The 16,758-nt window shown below is 47.6% G+C and overlaps 8 protein-coding genes across 8 annotated transcripts; 3 read left to right on the forward strand and 5 right to left on the reverse strand.

Annotated features, from left to right (window-relative positions):
* Nucleotides 1-121: 121 nt before the first annotated feature.
* N7474_005755 (putative aminotransferase) lies at nt 122-1,429 on the reverse strand (the record flags this gene model as incomplete). Its single annotated transcript, XM_057197170.1, has 1 exon — nt 122-1,429. One exon carries the CDS (start codon nt 1,427-1,429, stop codon nt 122-124), a length of 1,308 nt encoding a protein of 435 aa, XP_057054566.1.
* Nucleotides 1,430-2,055: 626 nt separating this feature from the next.
* Nucleotides 2,056-3,609, reverse strand: N7474_005756 (uncharacterized protein; the record flags this gene model as incomplete). Its single annotated transcript, XM_057197171.1, has 9 exons — nt 2,056-2,167; nt 2,220-2,403; nt 2,452-2,530; nt 2,593-2,949; nt 3,002-3,101; nt 3,157-3,200; nt 3,251-3,380; nt 3,443-3,490; nt 3,554-3,609. The coding sequence occupies 9 exons, from the start codon at nt 3,607-3,609 to the stop codon at nt 2,056-2,058; spliced, it is 1,110 nt and encodes a 369-aa protein (XP_057054567.1).
* A 685-nt stretch (nt 3,610-4,294) lies between these two features.
* On the reverse strand, nt 4,295-5,035 carry N7474_005757 (bZIP transcription factor; the record flags this gene model as incomplete). Its single annotated transcript, XM_057197172.1, has 1 exon — nt 4,295-5,035. One exon carries the CDS (start codon nt 5,033-5,035, stop codon nt 4,295-4,297), a length of 741 nt encoding a protein of 246 aa, XP_057054568.1.
* An 849-nt stretch (nt 5,036-5,884) lies between these two features.
* Nucleotides 5,885-6,473, reverse strand: N7474_005758 (GFA family protein; the record flags this gene model as incomplete). The annotated part of the gene is made up of 4 exons (XM_057197173.1): nt 5,885-6,135; nt 6,207-6,270; nt 6,322-6,368; nt 6,422-6,473. The coding sequence occupies 4 exons, from the start codon at nt 6,471-6,473 to the stop codon at nt 5,885-5,887; spliced, it is 414 nt and encodes a 137-aa protein (XP_057054569.1).
* Nucleotides 6,474-7,763: 1,290 nt separating this feature from the next.
* Nucleotides 7,764-9,713, forward strand: N7474_005759 (fungal specific transcription factor domain-containing protein; the record flags this gene model as incomplete). The annotated part of the gene is made up of 3 exons (XM_057197174.1): nt 7,764-8,956; nt 9,007-9,203; nt 9,262-9,713. The coding sequence occupies 3 exons, from the start codon at nt 7,764-7,766 to the stop codon at nt 9,711-9,713; spliced, it is 1,842 nt and encodes a 613-aa protein (XP_057054570.1).
* A 564-nt stretch (nt 9,714-10,277) lies between these two features.
* On the reverse strand, nt 10,278-11,721 carry N7474_005760 (uncharacterized protein; the record flags this gene model as incomplete). The annotated part of the gene is made up of 4 exons (XM_057197175.1): nt 10,278-10,430; nt 10,481-11,258; nt 11,309-11,332; nt 11,381-11,721. The coding sequence occupies 4 exons, from the start codon at nt 11,719-11,721 to the stop codon at nt 10,278-10,280; spliced, it is 1,296 nt and encodes a 431-aa protein (XP_057054571.1).
* A 936-nt stretch (nt 11,722-12,657) lies between these two features.
* Nucleotides 12,658-14,261, forward strand: N7474_005761 (cytochrome P450; the record flags this gene model as incomplete). The annotated part of the gene is made up of 2 exons (XM_057197176.1): nt 12,658-13,759; nt 13,819-14,261. 2 exons carry the CDS (start codon nt 12,658-12,660, stop codon nt 14,259-14,261), a joined length of 1,545 nt encoding a protein of 514 aa, XP_057054572.1.
* A 993-nt stretch (nt 14,262-15,254) lies between these two features.
* On the forward strand, nt 15,255-16,402 carry N7474_005762 (uncharacterized protein; the record flags this gene model as incomplete). Its single annotated transcript, XM_057197177.1, has 3 exons — nt 15,255-15,373; nt 15,461-15,678; nt 15,741-16,402. The coding sequence occupies 3 exons, from the start codon at nt 15,255-15,257 to the stop codon at nt 16,400-16,402; spliced, it is 999 nt and encodes a 332-aa protein (XP_057054573.1).
* Between the last annotated feature and the right edge of the window lie 356 nt (nt 16,403-16,758).

Consider the following 16,758-nt stretch of genomic DNA (forward strand, 5'->3'; position numbering starts at 1 on the left):
TGTCTGTATTTACTTTATAGACATAATATACAATATTTGCATCTGCATATTTCTCGGAATACCATTAGCCATAGACTGTGATATCTTCATCTCATTTGCTCTCTGCACCGCCCCGCACACTCTATTCCAAGGCCTCTACCATCCTCTTCAAAGCCTCATCCAGGTACTCTTGCGGCTGAGAAAACACAATGCGAAACCATCCGGGGCGCTCCGACCCAAAAAGCGTCCCGCTCGCTAGAAACACCTTCTTCTGCAGCAGGGACTGTATAACACGGTCGTCAACTTGTTCGATCTTCACGTCTGGATGCAACTCGCGGTATTTCTTTCCTAAATCCACCCACAGAAAAAAGGCTGCGTTGCACCCGGGTGCGTATTCAATGCTGTGCTTTCGTAGACACTGAACCGTGTATGCGTAGCACTCTGCTAATTTCTTCTGGTTCTGTCGGATATACTGGTCTGTAAAGTTGTCATCCTCTAACAGTAAAGAGGCTAGGTGGTCGGATATTCCAGATGAGTAGGAATAAAGTGAGACTCCCTTCAGTGCCTCGTGGAGATGACCGTTTGCCTGGGAGATGATGGTTCCGAGCCGCATGCCATTCGCGCCAAAGTCTTTGCTCAACCCCCAGAGCACATGCACGAGTCGGGGGTCAATAATGCCTACCAGATCGATGGATAACGCAGACTCAAACTGGACTGGTGGAGGCGCCTGATCCACCGTGTTCTCCCAGACAGACAGCGCATATATCTCATCACTGATAAAATGCACCTTGTACTTCTCACACAACCGCATTAGTTGAACGACCACCTCGCGCGGGTAGCAGCGCCCAAGAGGGTTGTGCGGGTGGCATAGCATAAGCGCCTTAACCTTTTTCTCTGTCTTCAGCTGAAAGTCCAGCAGCGCCTGCTCATACTTGGACACCGCCTCCCCGCTGAACGGATCGCAGTCACCGAAATCAACCCCCACTACTTCCGAGCCAGGCCGAAGGGACATATCCGGGATAAAGGTGCCGTAGAACGGCTTCCCGAGCAAAATCCCCTCCCCCGGATCGGCGAACGCCCAGGAGACATGCTCGATGGCGGACGAAACGCCGTTGGTGATGATGAGATGGCTGGCGTCGAGTGGGATGGCGGGCTGGAGGTGCCGGTTGAGGAATCGGGACATGGCTTGTCTCAGGCGTAAAGAGCCGCCGCCTCCGTCGTTGTAGGTGAGGTACTTGGACGGTAGCTCGAGTTTCTTGTTCAGGAAGCTGAGGAGCGTGTCGTGCATGAGCGTGTTCTCTGCTATCCCGACGTTGACGTAGCCCCTTGGGTTCATGGACGGGCACCACACATCGCTCATCACGTCCCACATGGGGTTGTTCGCTGCTGCCTCGGTGGCATTTTGGGCTCTCTTGGAGACGACGGGTTCTGTGCTCTCCGACGGCGACATTTTGGTGGGTTTGATATCACACTCTAGGAGTAAACGGTGTTCAACGTTCCGACATTACAAGGCGTAATAAAAAGCGAGTGTTTCTCTCTTATCCCGGGGAAATCACCGTTCGCATACAATGAAACGTCAGACTCAAGCCTCAATCTTTGAGGTCGACGAGTGATGTTGCATCGGCTAAGCGCGGATGTGGAGACGAACTCTAAAAGAGAAGTATACCGACCTCTTTGTCGCAACTCTTGTATAAATGACCTATATGCTTCAAATGTGTGCCGATTCCTGGGTAATTTCTGCTTCACAAATACGGTCTGACTCCTAATACTGGCAGTTCTATTCTGATCATGGGCTATGCCATATCTCAACAACTGTTTTCTTCTCTGAAAAGCCCCACATCCAGGAACTACTACCACAACATACTCTCCCTGGAGTCTGGTCATTGTCTCACCAGCTATTGCTTTTGTCAGCAGCCTTGTAAAAGAACTATGGTCTATGCAGTCTGGCTATACTGTCTTCATATATTCTACTTCAAGTCTACCATCAAGTCTATCTGACTTACCGGATCAGTTTTGTGAAATTACTATATTATACTATATTAAATAAGAGTGTATGACTGAATAGCACAGCAACAATCACCCTAGATACATTCCATCTAAACTTGAACTGGGTGGACTGAGTGGACTGAGTGGGCTGAGTGGGGTTGACACGTTTGGTGTCTCGTGATACCGCAGAATCTCAGCGTAGCTAAAAGCAAATTAGAATTCTTCGAGATTAAATAAAATGGAACAGTACTTACATGATTGTTTTCCAAACATCGGCGGGTAGGTCAGCCTCGAGAAATGACCAGTCAAATGTTTCACTTGCTGTCGGTTCATCGGTAGGATCATGATACGGCGCGAGGTATGGCATAGCAAGCGCCTCTTCTGCAGAACATCGCTTGTCTGGATCAAACTGGAGCATATTCTCCAACAAAGAAATTGCTATTCAAATCAGTGATCTAAATCTAATTGAGCAGGTGGTGTACATACCTTTCGGATCGGCGTCAGGCATAAGCTTAGACAACGGCGTGCGTGGCCTTTTTGGAAGAGAATTGACAAATTTTAAAGTCTGTAGATATTAGGAGTTAGAAATAGTAGCCATATTGAACGGAGTGCTGGACTAAAACTAACATTTTCACTAGTCACCTTGGCCACGACGTTATCAGGCGGACTTCCTAGCAGTTCCGTAATCACACAGAATTGATCAATGTGGTTCTTGCCCGGGAACAGGGGTTTCCCTAGGATTAATTCTGCAAAAATGCAGCCAGCGCTCCAGATATCCACTTTTTCGTTGTATCGACGCCAGGTGAGCATGATCTCTGGAGCTCTGTAATATCTGGTGGAGACATAGCCGGTCATATGTGCCTCTTGAAGACGAGCCAGGCCAAAATCGCAGAGTTTCAAATCGCAGTTCTCGTTAATTAAAATATTACTAGGCTTGAGGTCTCGGTGGACAACACCGGCCGAGTGCACGTATTTGAGACCCCGCTTGCCATCAGATTAGCAACGGCGCTTAATGAAGACCGACGAATCGACTCACCAAAATCTGGTACATAAAATACTGAGTAAACTGGCTGTCAACAGCTTTCGCTTTCAGAACACTATGGAGATCGGTCGCCATAAGGTCGGTCACAAGATAGCTTCAGTAATGGGTCAGATGTAAGCCTTGAATAATCAAATCAAGGGAATGCGTACATGTCTTCGGCTGAAGAGATGAAGATATCCTGTAAATGAATAATCTGGTTCTTCGTTAGAGCCAAATGGACAAAGAATACGTGGAGAGGCAAACGTTTTCATGTTGGAGCTGCTTCAGTAATTTGATCTCCCGAAAAATATGCCTCGCAACAGTGGCCGTTTTAAATGGTTCGGTCAGCTTCTTCACAGCCACATTCCGGTGCATAATTTGGTCCTTCGCAGAACTGAAAAGGCGATTAGACTCATTAGATTTGATTTCAGTTGTCAAGCTGCATGATGGTCCTACCAAACAAGCCCAGAGGCACCAAGCCCGATGGGTTCCAATTGAGAATATCTATATTATTTATAAAACTCAGCTTAGATTAAGGAAAAGGTATGAATACTGTTGTTGACGGACCTTGATGTCGTTTCAAATGGTGTACCCATGATTATATGCTGGGTGAAATGGGCCATCTCCTGGCCCGGAGTCTGTGATTGGCCCACTGATCTAGCCATGAGCCAGTAGATAGCCTCTCGAGTTCCAATAATAGTAGTTTGGCAGATAATCAGTCAGTGATTTGTTTCCCCCAGGAACATAGACGCATAATAAGTGGCAAGCCAGGGGATAATAATATTGTGCAAAAGAACCCTGCTATATACTAATCCTAAAACCCGCGGCATAGTGGCGTTGGCATGCGGCGTGACATCGGCGGCTACGGGGCAAAGATCAAAAACTGAACAAGATCGAACACTCGTGTAAATTCTTCACGCCACAGTAGAATCCCGTTTGCTGCTCGCAAGGCTGAGGATCTCCACGATCCAGCCGCTGACTGGTTGGCTGTGCCCTCCGAGCAATCAGGGCGTTGACCGCTCCCCACATCTTCCGGAATTCCTGATGGGGAGATAAACCCAGCCAATCTACCCTCCTACCCGACACGTGAGAAGCCACCGTGCTCGGCGGCTTGACGTTTAGGCCTACAAACTTTATTATTGGTTCGTCCTCCTAGATCCCGTGGGAACGCCCCATTCCTGCAAGGACACCTGGATTAATGGCCCACCGCTCGTGGAACTTGAATCCAAGTGCACCGATAGGTGCTTGTGTAACATGCATGATATCAGGCAAAAGTTAAGCTTGCCATTAATAGACACGGGGTAATTATTATACAGAACAAGGCGGAAGGCCCTCTACAGCTTCGCCATCAATAAAGTTGTCAAACAGGAAATCAGCGGTGTCCTCTTCTTTATCCGCCGAAATCGTCTCTGGCAATTTCACAACAGGACTCGAACCATCTCCAGTCCCCAAGGTCGAAGTATCCGACCACGTACTAGCCGAAAAGGTTGGTGATGGGCATTTCACCTGATCCGAGGTATCCCCAAGCAGGGTGTGCGTCATCGCTCCAAGATGGGTATTGATCTGATCGTCGTCACATCCTGCATGCTCCAAGACCTGATTTTTAAGCTGCAATAGTTCGTCCCTGAGAAGGCCCACTTCTGCCAAAAGCGAGTCGTATTTTGCCGTCTCATCTTCCAGGACTTGTTCCATCTGTTGGTTTTCTTCCTTTTTCTTCAGTCGGCATTTGTTTGCAGCGATGCGATTTCGCTCAAGGCGCCTTGCTCTTTCTGGCGAAATGTTTTTCTTATTCTGTGCCTGAGACCTTGTGGCAGGTCGTCCGGCTGGCTTTATTGGCTTCTTCGACTGCCGCTTGGGCTGTTGGTTCTCTCGTGTATTGGTTCTTGGTTGGGAATCACGCTTTTGCCGTAGCTTTTGTAGCAATGCGTCTTTTTCACTTCGGGAGATGCTCAAAGGAGGAACCGGGGGGAGCTGGATCGGATCTGTTGTTGGTGGTGGAATTCCAATCTGGGTGCTTGGATGGAAGGCATGCTGGCCCAGAGTAGCCATCTTGACAGATAGGTGCCTGAAATATATATGGATAGATAAACCTATAATTAGGGCAGAATAGATAGTGTGAACATTTCTTGAAGAAAGGCGGCAGTTCGAATTTATATGTGATCAATTAATCAACGCGTAACAAGGATATGGATATGGACTGTCCAGGAAACAAGTTCCTTCAGTGATGGTCTCATCACCCGTTTTTAGCCAGCCCATCCACCAATCATATTGGCCATGGCCGTTCCAGAACCAAAATGTGGGGAAGGGGGTTGGATGTTGTGACGGGTGGCAAATCGGGGTGCCTATGAAGGGAGATCACATCCACCCAGCTGCAGGGGTATAAACTTGATGTTATTCTATGCTACAGGGCCTTTATTTGTCAGATATCGAAAGGAGGAGAATAAAGGTGAATAATGATGAAGTCATAGAAGTCATATGTAGGGTAAATCACTTCCTCATATTAGGTAAACTCATCCATGAGACTAATCACTTACAGTCATTCTACTAATTAACACTGGCCAGAACCCTCTATCTGCCTTCTCAGAAATTACTAATCGCTCTTCATTCCGACAAAGCTCGCATCAAATGCCGAAGAAATACGGAAAGTGGTCACCAAAGCTTCGAGTCACCCCTGTCTCGGCATCTGATCAGGACTCGTATATGACCTGGCCAGATATCATGAAAGGCGATAAATGATACTACTGCCAGAAAAATGCTCGTAACAACTACATGCAGCAAGTATTTCCTTATCAAGACAAGTTTGATTCTTCTGGTCCTGCCCTATCTACCACCGATTTCCGGCCTTTGATCAACGCAAGCGATCTCCACATCAAATGCCGAAGCTAACCATTCCCCAATTTAACCAAACATCGGCTCCTGCTTAGCCCCTTCCACAGCAGCAAGATAGCTCGGACGGTCCTTAACATAGAACTCAATATCGACTTTGCCGCCGAGATTGGCTTCACCGTTATCCAGCGTCCCGGCCTTGACGCAAGTCATATCCGCCAAGACCTCCAGCTCGGTGTACACACCCGATCCGCAGGTGGGGCAGAAGAAGTGTTTGTTGACTTTGCCGCTGTTGCCAACCGCGTCGTAAGTGCTGGGAGTACCTGGTCCACAAGATTAGAGAATTAGATGATGGACTGTAACTAGAGAACAATTGAGAGGTGCGCCAGCATACCCTTGGTCACCTTGAAGCTGGTGCGAGGAACCACGGCGTTCGAGGTGAAGGCGCCTCCGGTCCACTGTTTTGTCGTTTAGCACAGATCCAACTCTCTCAAAGGGGTAGATGCTACCTTTTGGCAATCAAGGCAGTGGCAGAGTGCCGCGGTATACTTGTCCGCTGGGAGAATGTCAGTGAATTGGAATAATGGTGGCATGACGTGAAGAGGATACCTTCAATGGAGTACGTGATGCCTCCGCACATGCAGCTGCCGGTGAAAGTCATGGTGTCTGGCGTTTGTTATACTTGGTAATCTCAAAGTTGTGTGTGTACCTTGATGGAATCAGAACTGAAAAGCGTAATGGAGCGGGGTCTTTATAGGCCCCGCCAGGTCCCTCTCCTCGGCGTTTCATTTTGCTTTGCTCCACCTCCAAATCCCGGTCAAAGTGTATGTACCACCCGGCGCGGGGAGGAGGGGATGGGATCTACACGTCAGAAAATTCAGGCCAGGGGGTGTTATACGAGGGTAAACGAGGTACGTTATGATGTAATTGGCTGCCACAGAAACTCTGATTGATCACTAATTTGACTCGTGGTTTTCAGAGTGCTTTACCCATTATTGTTTGTACGAACCCCACTATTCCCTCGATAGGGTCTCCAATGTACCGACTGTACACGGAAATACATTGAACCCTCATAACTCAACAAAACGCCCCAATATTCCGATTTAATCACACAGAACATCGCATTGTACATGAGCCGGCGCAAAACAACGCGAACACTTCACATGGGGAGACTCGCACTCCTCGCCGCAGGCGTTATTGATGATATCCAAACACGCCGACTTCGTATTTCCGGGGCATCCAAGCGGCAGAGAACTGAGAACTAATCAGGGATGTACAAAGGGCGATGGGTGTATATGCTCCTCCATTTTCGAAGTTTGAGGTGGACAGGACAGTCCACTCCCTGAAGGCCGCCCGCGGGTCCCCCTATGCCTAGCAGTTCATGTCAAGCGGCTAAATTGCCGAAATCTCGAAACTTGGAACTTTCATTTACCCTTTCTAGTTTTCATGGAAAAGGAAAACCATTCAAACACGACTGTCAGTGTCGACCGCAAATTTAACCGCTAACGATATTGTGGGTGCATCGTGCTCTGCGCTAATTACCCCGCATTTTGCTTTCGGTAATTGATCTTGGAAACGAGACTGAGTCCGGCGTTGAGTGTTTTACGTGTCAAAAGTTGTCGCCGTCCTAACTCGATCCTTCCATCAAAAATCCATGATCCTTCCTCGAGCTAGAAGGCGGAGGTTACCCTCTCGACATGCTTGTATTAACTGTCGGACCAGAAAACATCGCTGCGATGGTGTGCGACCACAATGTGGAGATTGTCGAAGCCGGGAGATCGTTTGCCAGTACTCAAATGAAGCAAACACTCCAGGCCGCCGAGTTGAAAGCTATCGCCGTTCTCGGGAATCTGTGAGCACCATCAAACCTCAGCGACAATACTCAGCGACTTCTTCAACGGGTGCAGATGGAGATACTCGTGCATTGTCTCCTACAGCGTCCTCCACCTATATGCATCCCACACGCGCCGTCCCGCCATGTGAAACCCCAGACGTGTCGGGCTTGACAGCAACAACCACGACGACAGCTGCTCCATCAAAAGACAATGGTGAACTCCGCGGCTTTTTTGGCGAATCGTCGACGATCGCATTTGTCTCAAACATGCTAGGCAGTCCCCAATATGGCCCTGGAGTTCACCTGCTTAATAACGACCCCGAACATGGAAACCCAGCCTTGCAGGTTCCATCCACATGCGATATTCATGATAAGGCCCGCTCAGACAGAGGGGCATCTACTTTCCACCTCCCTGACCGTCATATCGCCGACGGTATTGTAGACGCTTATTTTGAACGTTTCCATCCCATTTACCCTTTCCTTCATGAAGGCATTTTCAGAGCTGAATACGAAGAGATGTGGAGTTCGTTACCAGATAGCCCTTTGCGATGCTCGTGGTACGCCCTGTTAAATATTGTGTTTGCCCATGGCTGCGAATTTTGCGATCTCGCTCCCAAGCGCGGGCTCCCGCATGTTCGCCCTTTTGTTGACCGGTCTCGGGAAACCATGTTGTCACACATTCATCAACAAAGCAACTTGGAGTTTGTTCAAGTCCTGCTTTTGATGTCTCATTATCTCCAGGGTACGTTGGAACTCAATGAGTGCTGGAACCTGGTTGGCTTGATGATTCGGACTGCCGTTAGTATTGGCCTTCAGTTAAATCCTGATAATCTGCATCTCACGGCAACGGAAAGAGAAATTCGGAAAAGAGTCTGGTGGGGCTGCTTCATCATTGATCAGACGCTTAGTATGAAACTCGGCCGCCCTAGAGCACTTCAGCTGGCGGATGCAGAAAATGTTCCTTATCCTTCGTTAATCGATGATCAATATATTCACGACCGATCACCTGTCTCTCGACAGCCTGTGGGCCGTCCTTCCTCAATTGCGTTCTTTCGGCACACTATCGAGCTTTCAAAGATCATAGAGAAAGTTCTCTCGCATTTGTATGCGGCGAGGAGAGTGAGAGAGAGATATGTTGCGGATCCTTACGAATCAACAATACCCGAACAGCACCTCATCCTCGCCACTGTCGTTCGTCTTGACGGGGAACTCCAGGCTTGGTGGGCTGATGTACCCGTGCACCTCTGTGGAGACACAGATGCTATGGAACAACGGATATTTCGACGCCAACAGGCTGTCATGAAGATTAGGTAGGTCGACGTTATTTTATGGAGGATTTCTCAAGCCTAACATGTTGCAGATATCTTCAAATCCGACTTCTTATTCACCGACCTCTGCTACTCATGGTCACCCAGCAAGATATTGGGGAAGACTTCCTACGAGAAGCTGCGGTGGCGGGCTCGAAAACCTGTATTAATGCCGCCTGTCGAACTGTGGGCTTAATATGCGCTCAATACGATAATCAGCTACTCCATTCTCTCAGATACAATCTCCATTGTGAGTTTTGAGGAGATCCGTTCCGGCCTGGGATTGAAAAACTAACAGTCTGAATTAGATATATTCACGTCAATAGGGGTATTAGCTCACGTACAGAATGTGGACAGACTGGGATGGGTACAAATGAAAGGTGATGCAGATACCAACGAAATTGAATACAGCTTAGGACACGGCATGGAGTTCCTCAGATCAGCTGGTCGAACGAACAATTTGGCATCCAAGTATGCGTCCATCCTGGAACGCACACTAGCCGAGACAAGAGAGACAACGGATCCAGAGGACGATGGGCGACACAATCGTACTAGCCGTCCTCTGTCGCCACCGTCTTTTAATCAGTCCCAGAGGCAAGGGCGCAATTTCAGTGAGCCGTCCCAAATGCCGCTGCAAGTTCCAGAGACATACGATATTCTGGGTTATGAGGATTCTGTTCTCGGTGATTGGTTATCGGGCGATGGGCTACTTGAGGGTGCCTTCTCCTCGGATCAGTTCTCGGGAGCATTTATATTATGATTATTGAGCCACCTGCCCATTTAATAGAGGCTGCGCCCTTTTTGGCTGTCATTCTGACGAGGCTTCGGTTCTGACGTACGACAGAAATTCTTGATTGCTCTCTTCCTCATTCTCAGAAGGACACTTCCACTATTATGCTTTGACAGCTGCTCTGTGCCCTCAAACTTGGATTGGCCACTGTCTGTATTCTTCGTGACCAAATAGTACGCGTATAGCCTCCAGTTTTCTCCCCTTATCTTGCCCTCCCGGTAAATTGTTCTTCTTCAAACCCTGCCTTCCCAGCCCGAATCCGAGGTCTCACGAAATGTACATATTTAAAGAGGGTCTATAGAATTTGTCCGTAAAGAGTTGGTCGATCTTGCCTTCCGGCCAAATACATTCATGTGATAGCACAAGTAATTGATACATTTCACTGCGAGGACATGATTTATATAGAGAAGAGGAGAGAAAGGAAACAGCAAGACTCTTGTGAGAAATCATGATGTGACTGCCCTATATTTAGCCAGAGAACAATGTAGTAGGTCAAATAACCTTAGACGGACAAAATTTAAAGAGCAGACATGTTCATAGGTCTCTGTCAAAGTCGGGAGACACTAGTTTCCGTCTCCACATAGGACCTTTCCACATCAGGAGAAGAATACCAGAAAACAAAGCAAGGTTGATTGCTGCGAGGACTCCCCAGGCGATTCCGAAGGTCGTTTTTATAGCAAAGGGCATCTGGTTTGAAAGTCAATAGGCATCATGCTGCGTTGAGAAGGGTCATTTACCATGTAAAATCCGAGAGAGAAAGAAAACAATAGACGACCAAAGTTCAGGAGTGTTGAGATCTCAGTTGACTGTGGCTTGTAGCAATCAGTGAGATAAGCGAAAATCGGCGTAGAGACGATCTGAAGCCCAAAAGCCGCAATGCCAATGCCCATCACAGGTCCTGCCCAATGAGTTTGATATTGCAAACAAACGCCTTCTATGACGATACCGATAGGAAGAATAACTGCCCCAGGCAAGGTTGCTTGGAGCCTTGACTCTATATCCGCCGCTCCATCGTGAAGGCGGTTAGCATGACGGAGAGTCTTGTCGCTGATTGATCCAGCCATAAATTCACCGAGCATAGACCCAATGGTCGTAGGCAGCCCGATGGCTAGACCCACCTGGACGGTGTTAAAGCCGTAAGAACCTTCGAATGCAGCAGCTCCGGTGACAGCAAACAGAACTGTGCCTACGCCGAAGGCAATACTGTAATAGAGCATGCACAAGAGCACAGGAGGATATTTCAACATAATAAAGCAATGAGCAAAGTCTCCAAATCTTAGCTTTCTTGTGGTTGGGGCTCCTTTGAACTTAAGGAGCTGCGCCCAGGATTTTGTTCTGATGTAAGAGGCACCCGTTGATGGGTCTCGGCGATATAAAGTCTCTGGCAGGAAGAAGATATTGAGAAACCATGTCGCCCCTGTAGTGATTGTTGGGACCCAGTAACACCAACGCCAGCCAAGGGATTCGGCGACAAGACCGCCAATTATGGCTGCGAGGTGCGCGCCATTGGTTACGCTGTATTATCATTAGCCGAGAATCACGCCTTCATGACATACATAACTTACAAAACCACGTATATCCCCATGTACCTGGCGAATGTGAGCACAGAAGAAATGAAACCGTACGAGGGTACTTACAATCCCCGCTCATGCATGAAATATAGATCTGCAACAATTGACGCACCGACTCCCATGCCGACAGATGTCCCAATTCCCACAAAAGCGCGGGCAACCAAAAGGTGTCCCCAAGACCGACAGACAGCACAGCCGGCATTTGCAGCCGTCCCGATTGCAGTACCCACCAAATATACAGGTCGACGTCCGTAGACGTTTGATATTGGAGCGTATAGCAAGGGGGTGAATCCAGCAAATAATATGGCAACTGTTGTAGTGTAAGAGGCCTCTGTGACTGAGACGTCAAGATCCATAGCAAGAGGGACAAAAGCAGCATTCTTACGAAAAGAGGATACGATTAGCATTGTCCATGTCGGAACTATGTCCCATGAAGACACAGGTATCACTTACAATTGTGCCCTGTGAGAATGGACCAAGGAACCCCAGAAAGGACACTTGAAGGAGCACGAGAAGCTTCGTGTAACGGGACCAGTTTAAAGGATCTTTTTTTGTCAATATACAGAAATTCGTGAGGGGAATTACGATAGAGAAAGGCATCCTAACCTAGAGGATCATCAGAGGGTTGTGGACGCAGCGGATAGCCCTGACCATCGAGCAACAATGTTTGTCCACTTGCAGAGGCATATTCATGCATTTCAGCAACTGGTTTGCTTTCTAAGTCCTTCACATCCATCTCTGTAATGATCCGAATCTTTTGACAGGAAAAAAGGAAACGTAGCCTTGCTTTGAGGGGTGGCTATCTGAATTGAGCACAGAGAATTGGGGACCGAGGAATACTTTAAGCACTCCGCAGAAAATCACTAGAGTCAATAAGGGACGTGGAATAAGGGATGTGGACAAGGACGGCGATGTCTGCAGGCAGGTATGGAGGGACTACACCGCGGATAAACTAATCATCCCACTGGCGATTGTCGACAAGCCGCGGAGTCAGCATAATAGGTCTGCGTGCTGTTATCTTCGTTATATATTTGCCGCGCGGAGTTCCTTATAAGATACAGGGCCGGAGGGGATAAACGTTGACTGGTTCAGCAGGGCAGGAGTTGAACCGCGGAGTCGACGTCATGAGCCGTGGAATCCACAAGATGAACCGCGGGGTGTCTTGAGCCGAGCCGCGGAGACTGCCGAATTCACGCATCTGTTTGGTAACCTACTATAAGCACAAATCTAAAAATGCTTCTTAACTTAATATTTTACAACCTCAGTGCAAGTCCTTTCATCTCAATGCACCGGCAATACATCTTTATTATAGTATTACAATATTCTATATCCCTCTTTTCACCATGAACATTTACACTGTCACTTTGGGGACGGCAGCTACTCTGCTCGCATTTATCTTCCACCATCTGTATAAAAGTTGGCGTCAGTCCCATGCCCTTGATCATATATCCACCCACGCTTTTCCAGATGGCGACAGTACAAGACCTCGATACATCAACGATCTCAAGGACCTTTTGGAGTCAGGCTACCGTCGATACAACAAACAGGGCCGTGCTTTCAAAATTCCCATTCCGATCGGGGGCTACTCTGTTAAGTATCGGGTCATCCTTCCCAAGGACCACCTAGAGGAGATGAAGCACCTATCGAACAACATCTTCAGCTGGGCTAAGGCTTCTGGGGTCATCTTCGCTCAAGATTACACTGGCGCCCCCAAACGAGGTCCGTGGTCTGGAAAGGCTCTGCGCGTGGGTATCCATCAGAACTTGGGTGATATCACAAAACAATTGGAGCGAAGGATTAATCAGTACTTTGCCCTGCATTTGCCCTGTGACCCAAACAAAAGAGTTGCAACTATCAAATTTATGGAGTTTTTTGTCCCTGCCATAGCAAATGTCACAAACTCCTTGCTCGTGGGTGAGGAGCTTGCGTCAGACCCGGAATGGATGAATCAAACTATCGACTTTGCAGTGAACCGATACAAATCTGCAGACGATGTGCGGGCATGGCCTCCGTACCTTGCTGCCTTTATTTCTCCTCTGATTCCAAGTGTGAGGAGGCTACGACAGAGCAAGGCATACGTCAAAAGGAAGCTGACGCCCATGTACGAGGAGCTCAAACGTCGAGACGCGCTTGGGGCTGGTGAAAAGGCCAAATACCGGAAGGGACTATTCGGGTACGAATGGTTATGGGGCGGAGCTCCAGACGATGTTACCTTGGACGATTTCTCAGAGACCATGATGCGAACCCTCATCGCATCGATTCATACATCGGCAAAGACAATCAGTATCGCTCTCATCGACATCTTGTCACAGACTCAGTATCTCGAGGAACTCCGCAAAGAAGCAGCACAAGCTACTTTGCCAAACGGTTCTATCAACATAGACGCACTGGTCAAACTGGATTGTTTCCTTAAGGAAAGTCAAAGGCTCACCCCGGTATTCCTATGTAAGTTCGCTACCTTTTATATGTTTGTAGCTCCGGACGATCTGACTCCTATACTGCAGTGACGATGAACCGAATTGTAACACAAGACTATACCTTCAAGGTGTCTGGGATCACTCTTCCTATCGGCACCATGACAACTGCTGCGACTGCTGCTATCGCCACTGATCCCGATACATTTGGCGTGGACTCAAATGATTTTGATGGACACCGCTTCACTCGTATCCGTGAAAATAACAAGGTTGGGGAAAGTACCTTCAAAATGGGAATGGCCACAGAGGACTCTCTTGGATTTGGCCTCGGCAGCCAAGCATGTCCAGGCCGATTCTTTGCTGTGAATCTCATGAAGCTCATGCTAGCCAAGCTCATAACCAGATGGGACTTGAGGTTGGAAAAGGAAGGGACTCCGTACTTGGGAGGGAGACCGAAATATGAATATTACGACTTTTCGGTGGTGCCCCCGACAGCGTTTGGAATGAAGCTCACGGTTCGTGACAGCATGTAACCAGCTCGATCTACTTTGGCTACCATTGGACTCACTGAGAGACACGGATAGCAATTATACGTGAATGAACAGATGTAACAGAATGAGAATATCAAGTTCAAAATGCTTAAATAAAGAAATTAGATACAAGGCAAGCTTGTCATTTCTAGGTATCGGATTTCCTTACAACATGGACCAAGGCCTCAAATTTCTATGCAATGATGATGTACTGGTAGACCTTGAACGTTCCGCAAGGCTAGTGTGCTGCGTCATCGTTTGACAACGACCATTCCTTGAATGGCTTCATGGAGGTGAAATTGGAAGGACGCAGATGTTTTCAAGCTATCTCTAGTATGAGAATGTCAACCTGGCCTAACACTACAGCCAAGAACTCTAGCGGAGCATTACTCGACACTGGAACGGCTAGCTCCTGAGTATCACGTAGTATCCTCATCATAATCCTTTTTCTATCCATTATCAACCTTTCTCTTTGTCCAATAATAGCGGAAGGATTTTGCATAATTTAATAGCTTTGCCATTCACAGGAACTGGATTCTGCGAGAATTGGTCCTGCTCAAGTATTCGTTTCCTTATGAATGGTGAACGGAAAGAGGCGGATTCCATAATGTCTGGGCTTTATCCTAATAAGCGGGAGTTGTTTTCGATATGGTTCGCAATCCTTGAACACCCGCCTATCTATGCCTGAAATAGCGCGGTTACCGGCATTGAAAAAAGTGTAATCGTGACCGTCAACTCCGCGGAATGTCGACATTTTAGTTACGACTCCGCGGGGTCGGCTAGTATGTGCTCCGTACTTGCCGACGAATCGGCTGTGAATATCAATGCTCTACATTGTGATGTCTGCTGCTATTCCCCTTGTGTCCCGACATGTACCTAGGTATGTCTTGAGTATATATATATTGAGGTTTGTCCCACAATTATCCCCCAAGCTTGGTCTTCAAGACAATATCTGGCTTTCAGCACATCCAGCACAACTGTGCTCGCAGCAACAAGATGGTTTTGAGATTGTCGTTCGCCTGCTGGGACTATGATCGCATGAAAGCGATAGAAGACGGCCGGGTTCGCGCAGAAGCTATTGAGCTCAATTTTTTGAACCTGCGCGTGGAAGAAACGTGAGGACATGTCAAGAGATTATCATATCCTTGGAATTTCTTCCTAACAAGGTCCCGGCATAACTAATTTAAGCTTCAATTTTGCAGGTTCTTCCGTCAATTACGTTTCCAGGAGTTTGACCTTTCTGAGCTGTCTTTGTCCTCATATGTCATGACGTTACATCAAGAGAAGCCGCCTTTCATCGCCCTGCCTGTTTTCCCATCTCGATTCTTTCGGCACCAGTCCATGTATGTCAACAGAAATGCGGGCATTTCGAAACCTGAAGATTTGGCTGGCAAAAAAATTGGGATTCCTGAATACCAAAGTTGGTGCCCAGACAAGATGGAGATTTGACTTGAAAGAGAAGCTAAACTTACGGCACAACAGTGACAGCGGCAGTGTGGCAGCGGGGTATCCTCGAGGAATATCATGGTGTTAGTGCGAGCCAAGTGCAATTTTATGTTGGCGCCATTGAAAGAAGTGACCAGAAAAGAATCAGCAAGGTCCTGCACTCCGTACCTGACGATATTAAAGTGACAGCAATTAGCAAGGGGCAAAATCTATCAGAAATGCTTGCTAATGGGGAACTCGACGCCGTCTTCAGTGCTAGCAGGCCCTCATCTTTTGACACATCAGAAAATGTTGAACGTCTGTTTCCCAACTTCAAGGAGATCGAAGCTGAGTATTATCGGAAGACTCAGTTATTCCCAATAATGCATGTGGTTGCTCTCAAACGGGATGTATATGAGCAAAATCCGTGGGTTGCAAAAAGCCTGACCAAAGCGTTTGCACTGAGCCTCGATGTGGCCTATGCATCCATTCAAGATCGATCGGCACTCAGATATATCTTGCCATGGCTTGAAGACCATGTCATAGAGACTCGAGCACTGATGGGCGGAAATGAGCGATGGTGGCAGGATGGGTTCCAGGAGAACAAGCACGTTATTGACAAATTTCTGGAGTATCACCACCGGCAAGGCCTGTCACCGAGACGGTTAAAGCCGGAGGAAATATTTGCCCCGAATACGCTGGAGACGTTTGTTTTGTAGTAATATTTACCATACCCATGACCATAGTAAAGGCAGAATCAGAAACATTATCGCCGTCTCTTGCACTCTCAATTCTTAATCCCTCCCTGCCAATAAGATAATCGAGGGGTTAAAGACTCCCGAATAGGCTTTGAACGCCCTTTCAATCACTTCCAAATCCGCTATTTAATCCGCTCTAGAAATGATAAGGGTGATTAATTTTCACTACGTCTAGAATTAACTAAGTGATCAAAGTTGATCTCTCATTGAATGCATCCCAGCACTCCAAACATTTCGTCCTGGAAGCACTATTTACATTCACCAGCCTGATTAATTTTCTGGGAGGTCGATTTTGATAACTTGTTTCTTGCCCAGAT

Source organism: Penicillium riverlandense, assembly GCF_028828495.1.
Source record: "Penicillium riverlandense strain IBT 135883 chromosome Unknown utg000003l_segment0_segment0, whole genome shotgun sequence".
Taxonomy (NCBI): domain Eukaryota; kingdom Fungi; phylum Ascomycota; class Eurotiomycetes; order Eurotiales; family Aspergillaceae; genus Penicillium; species Penicillium riverlandense.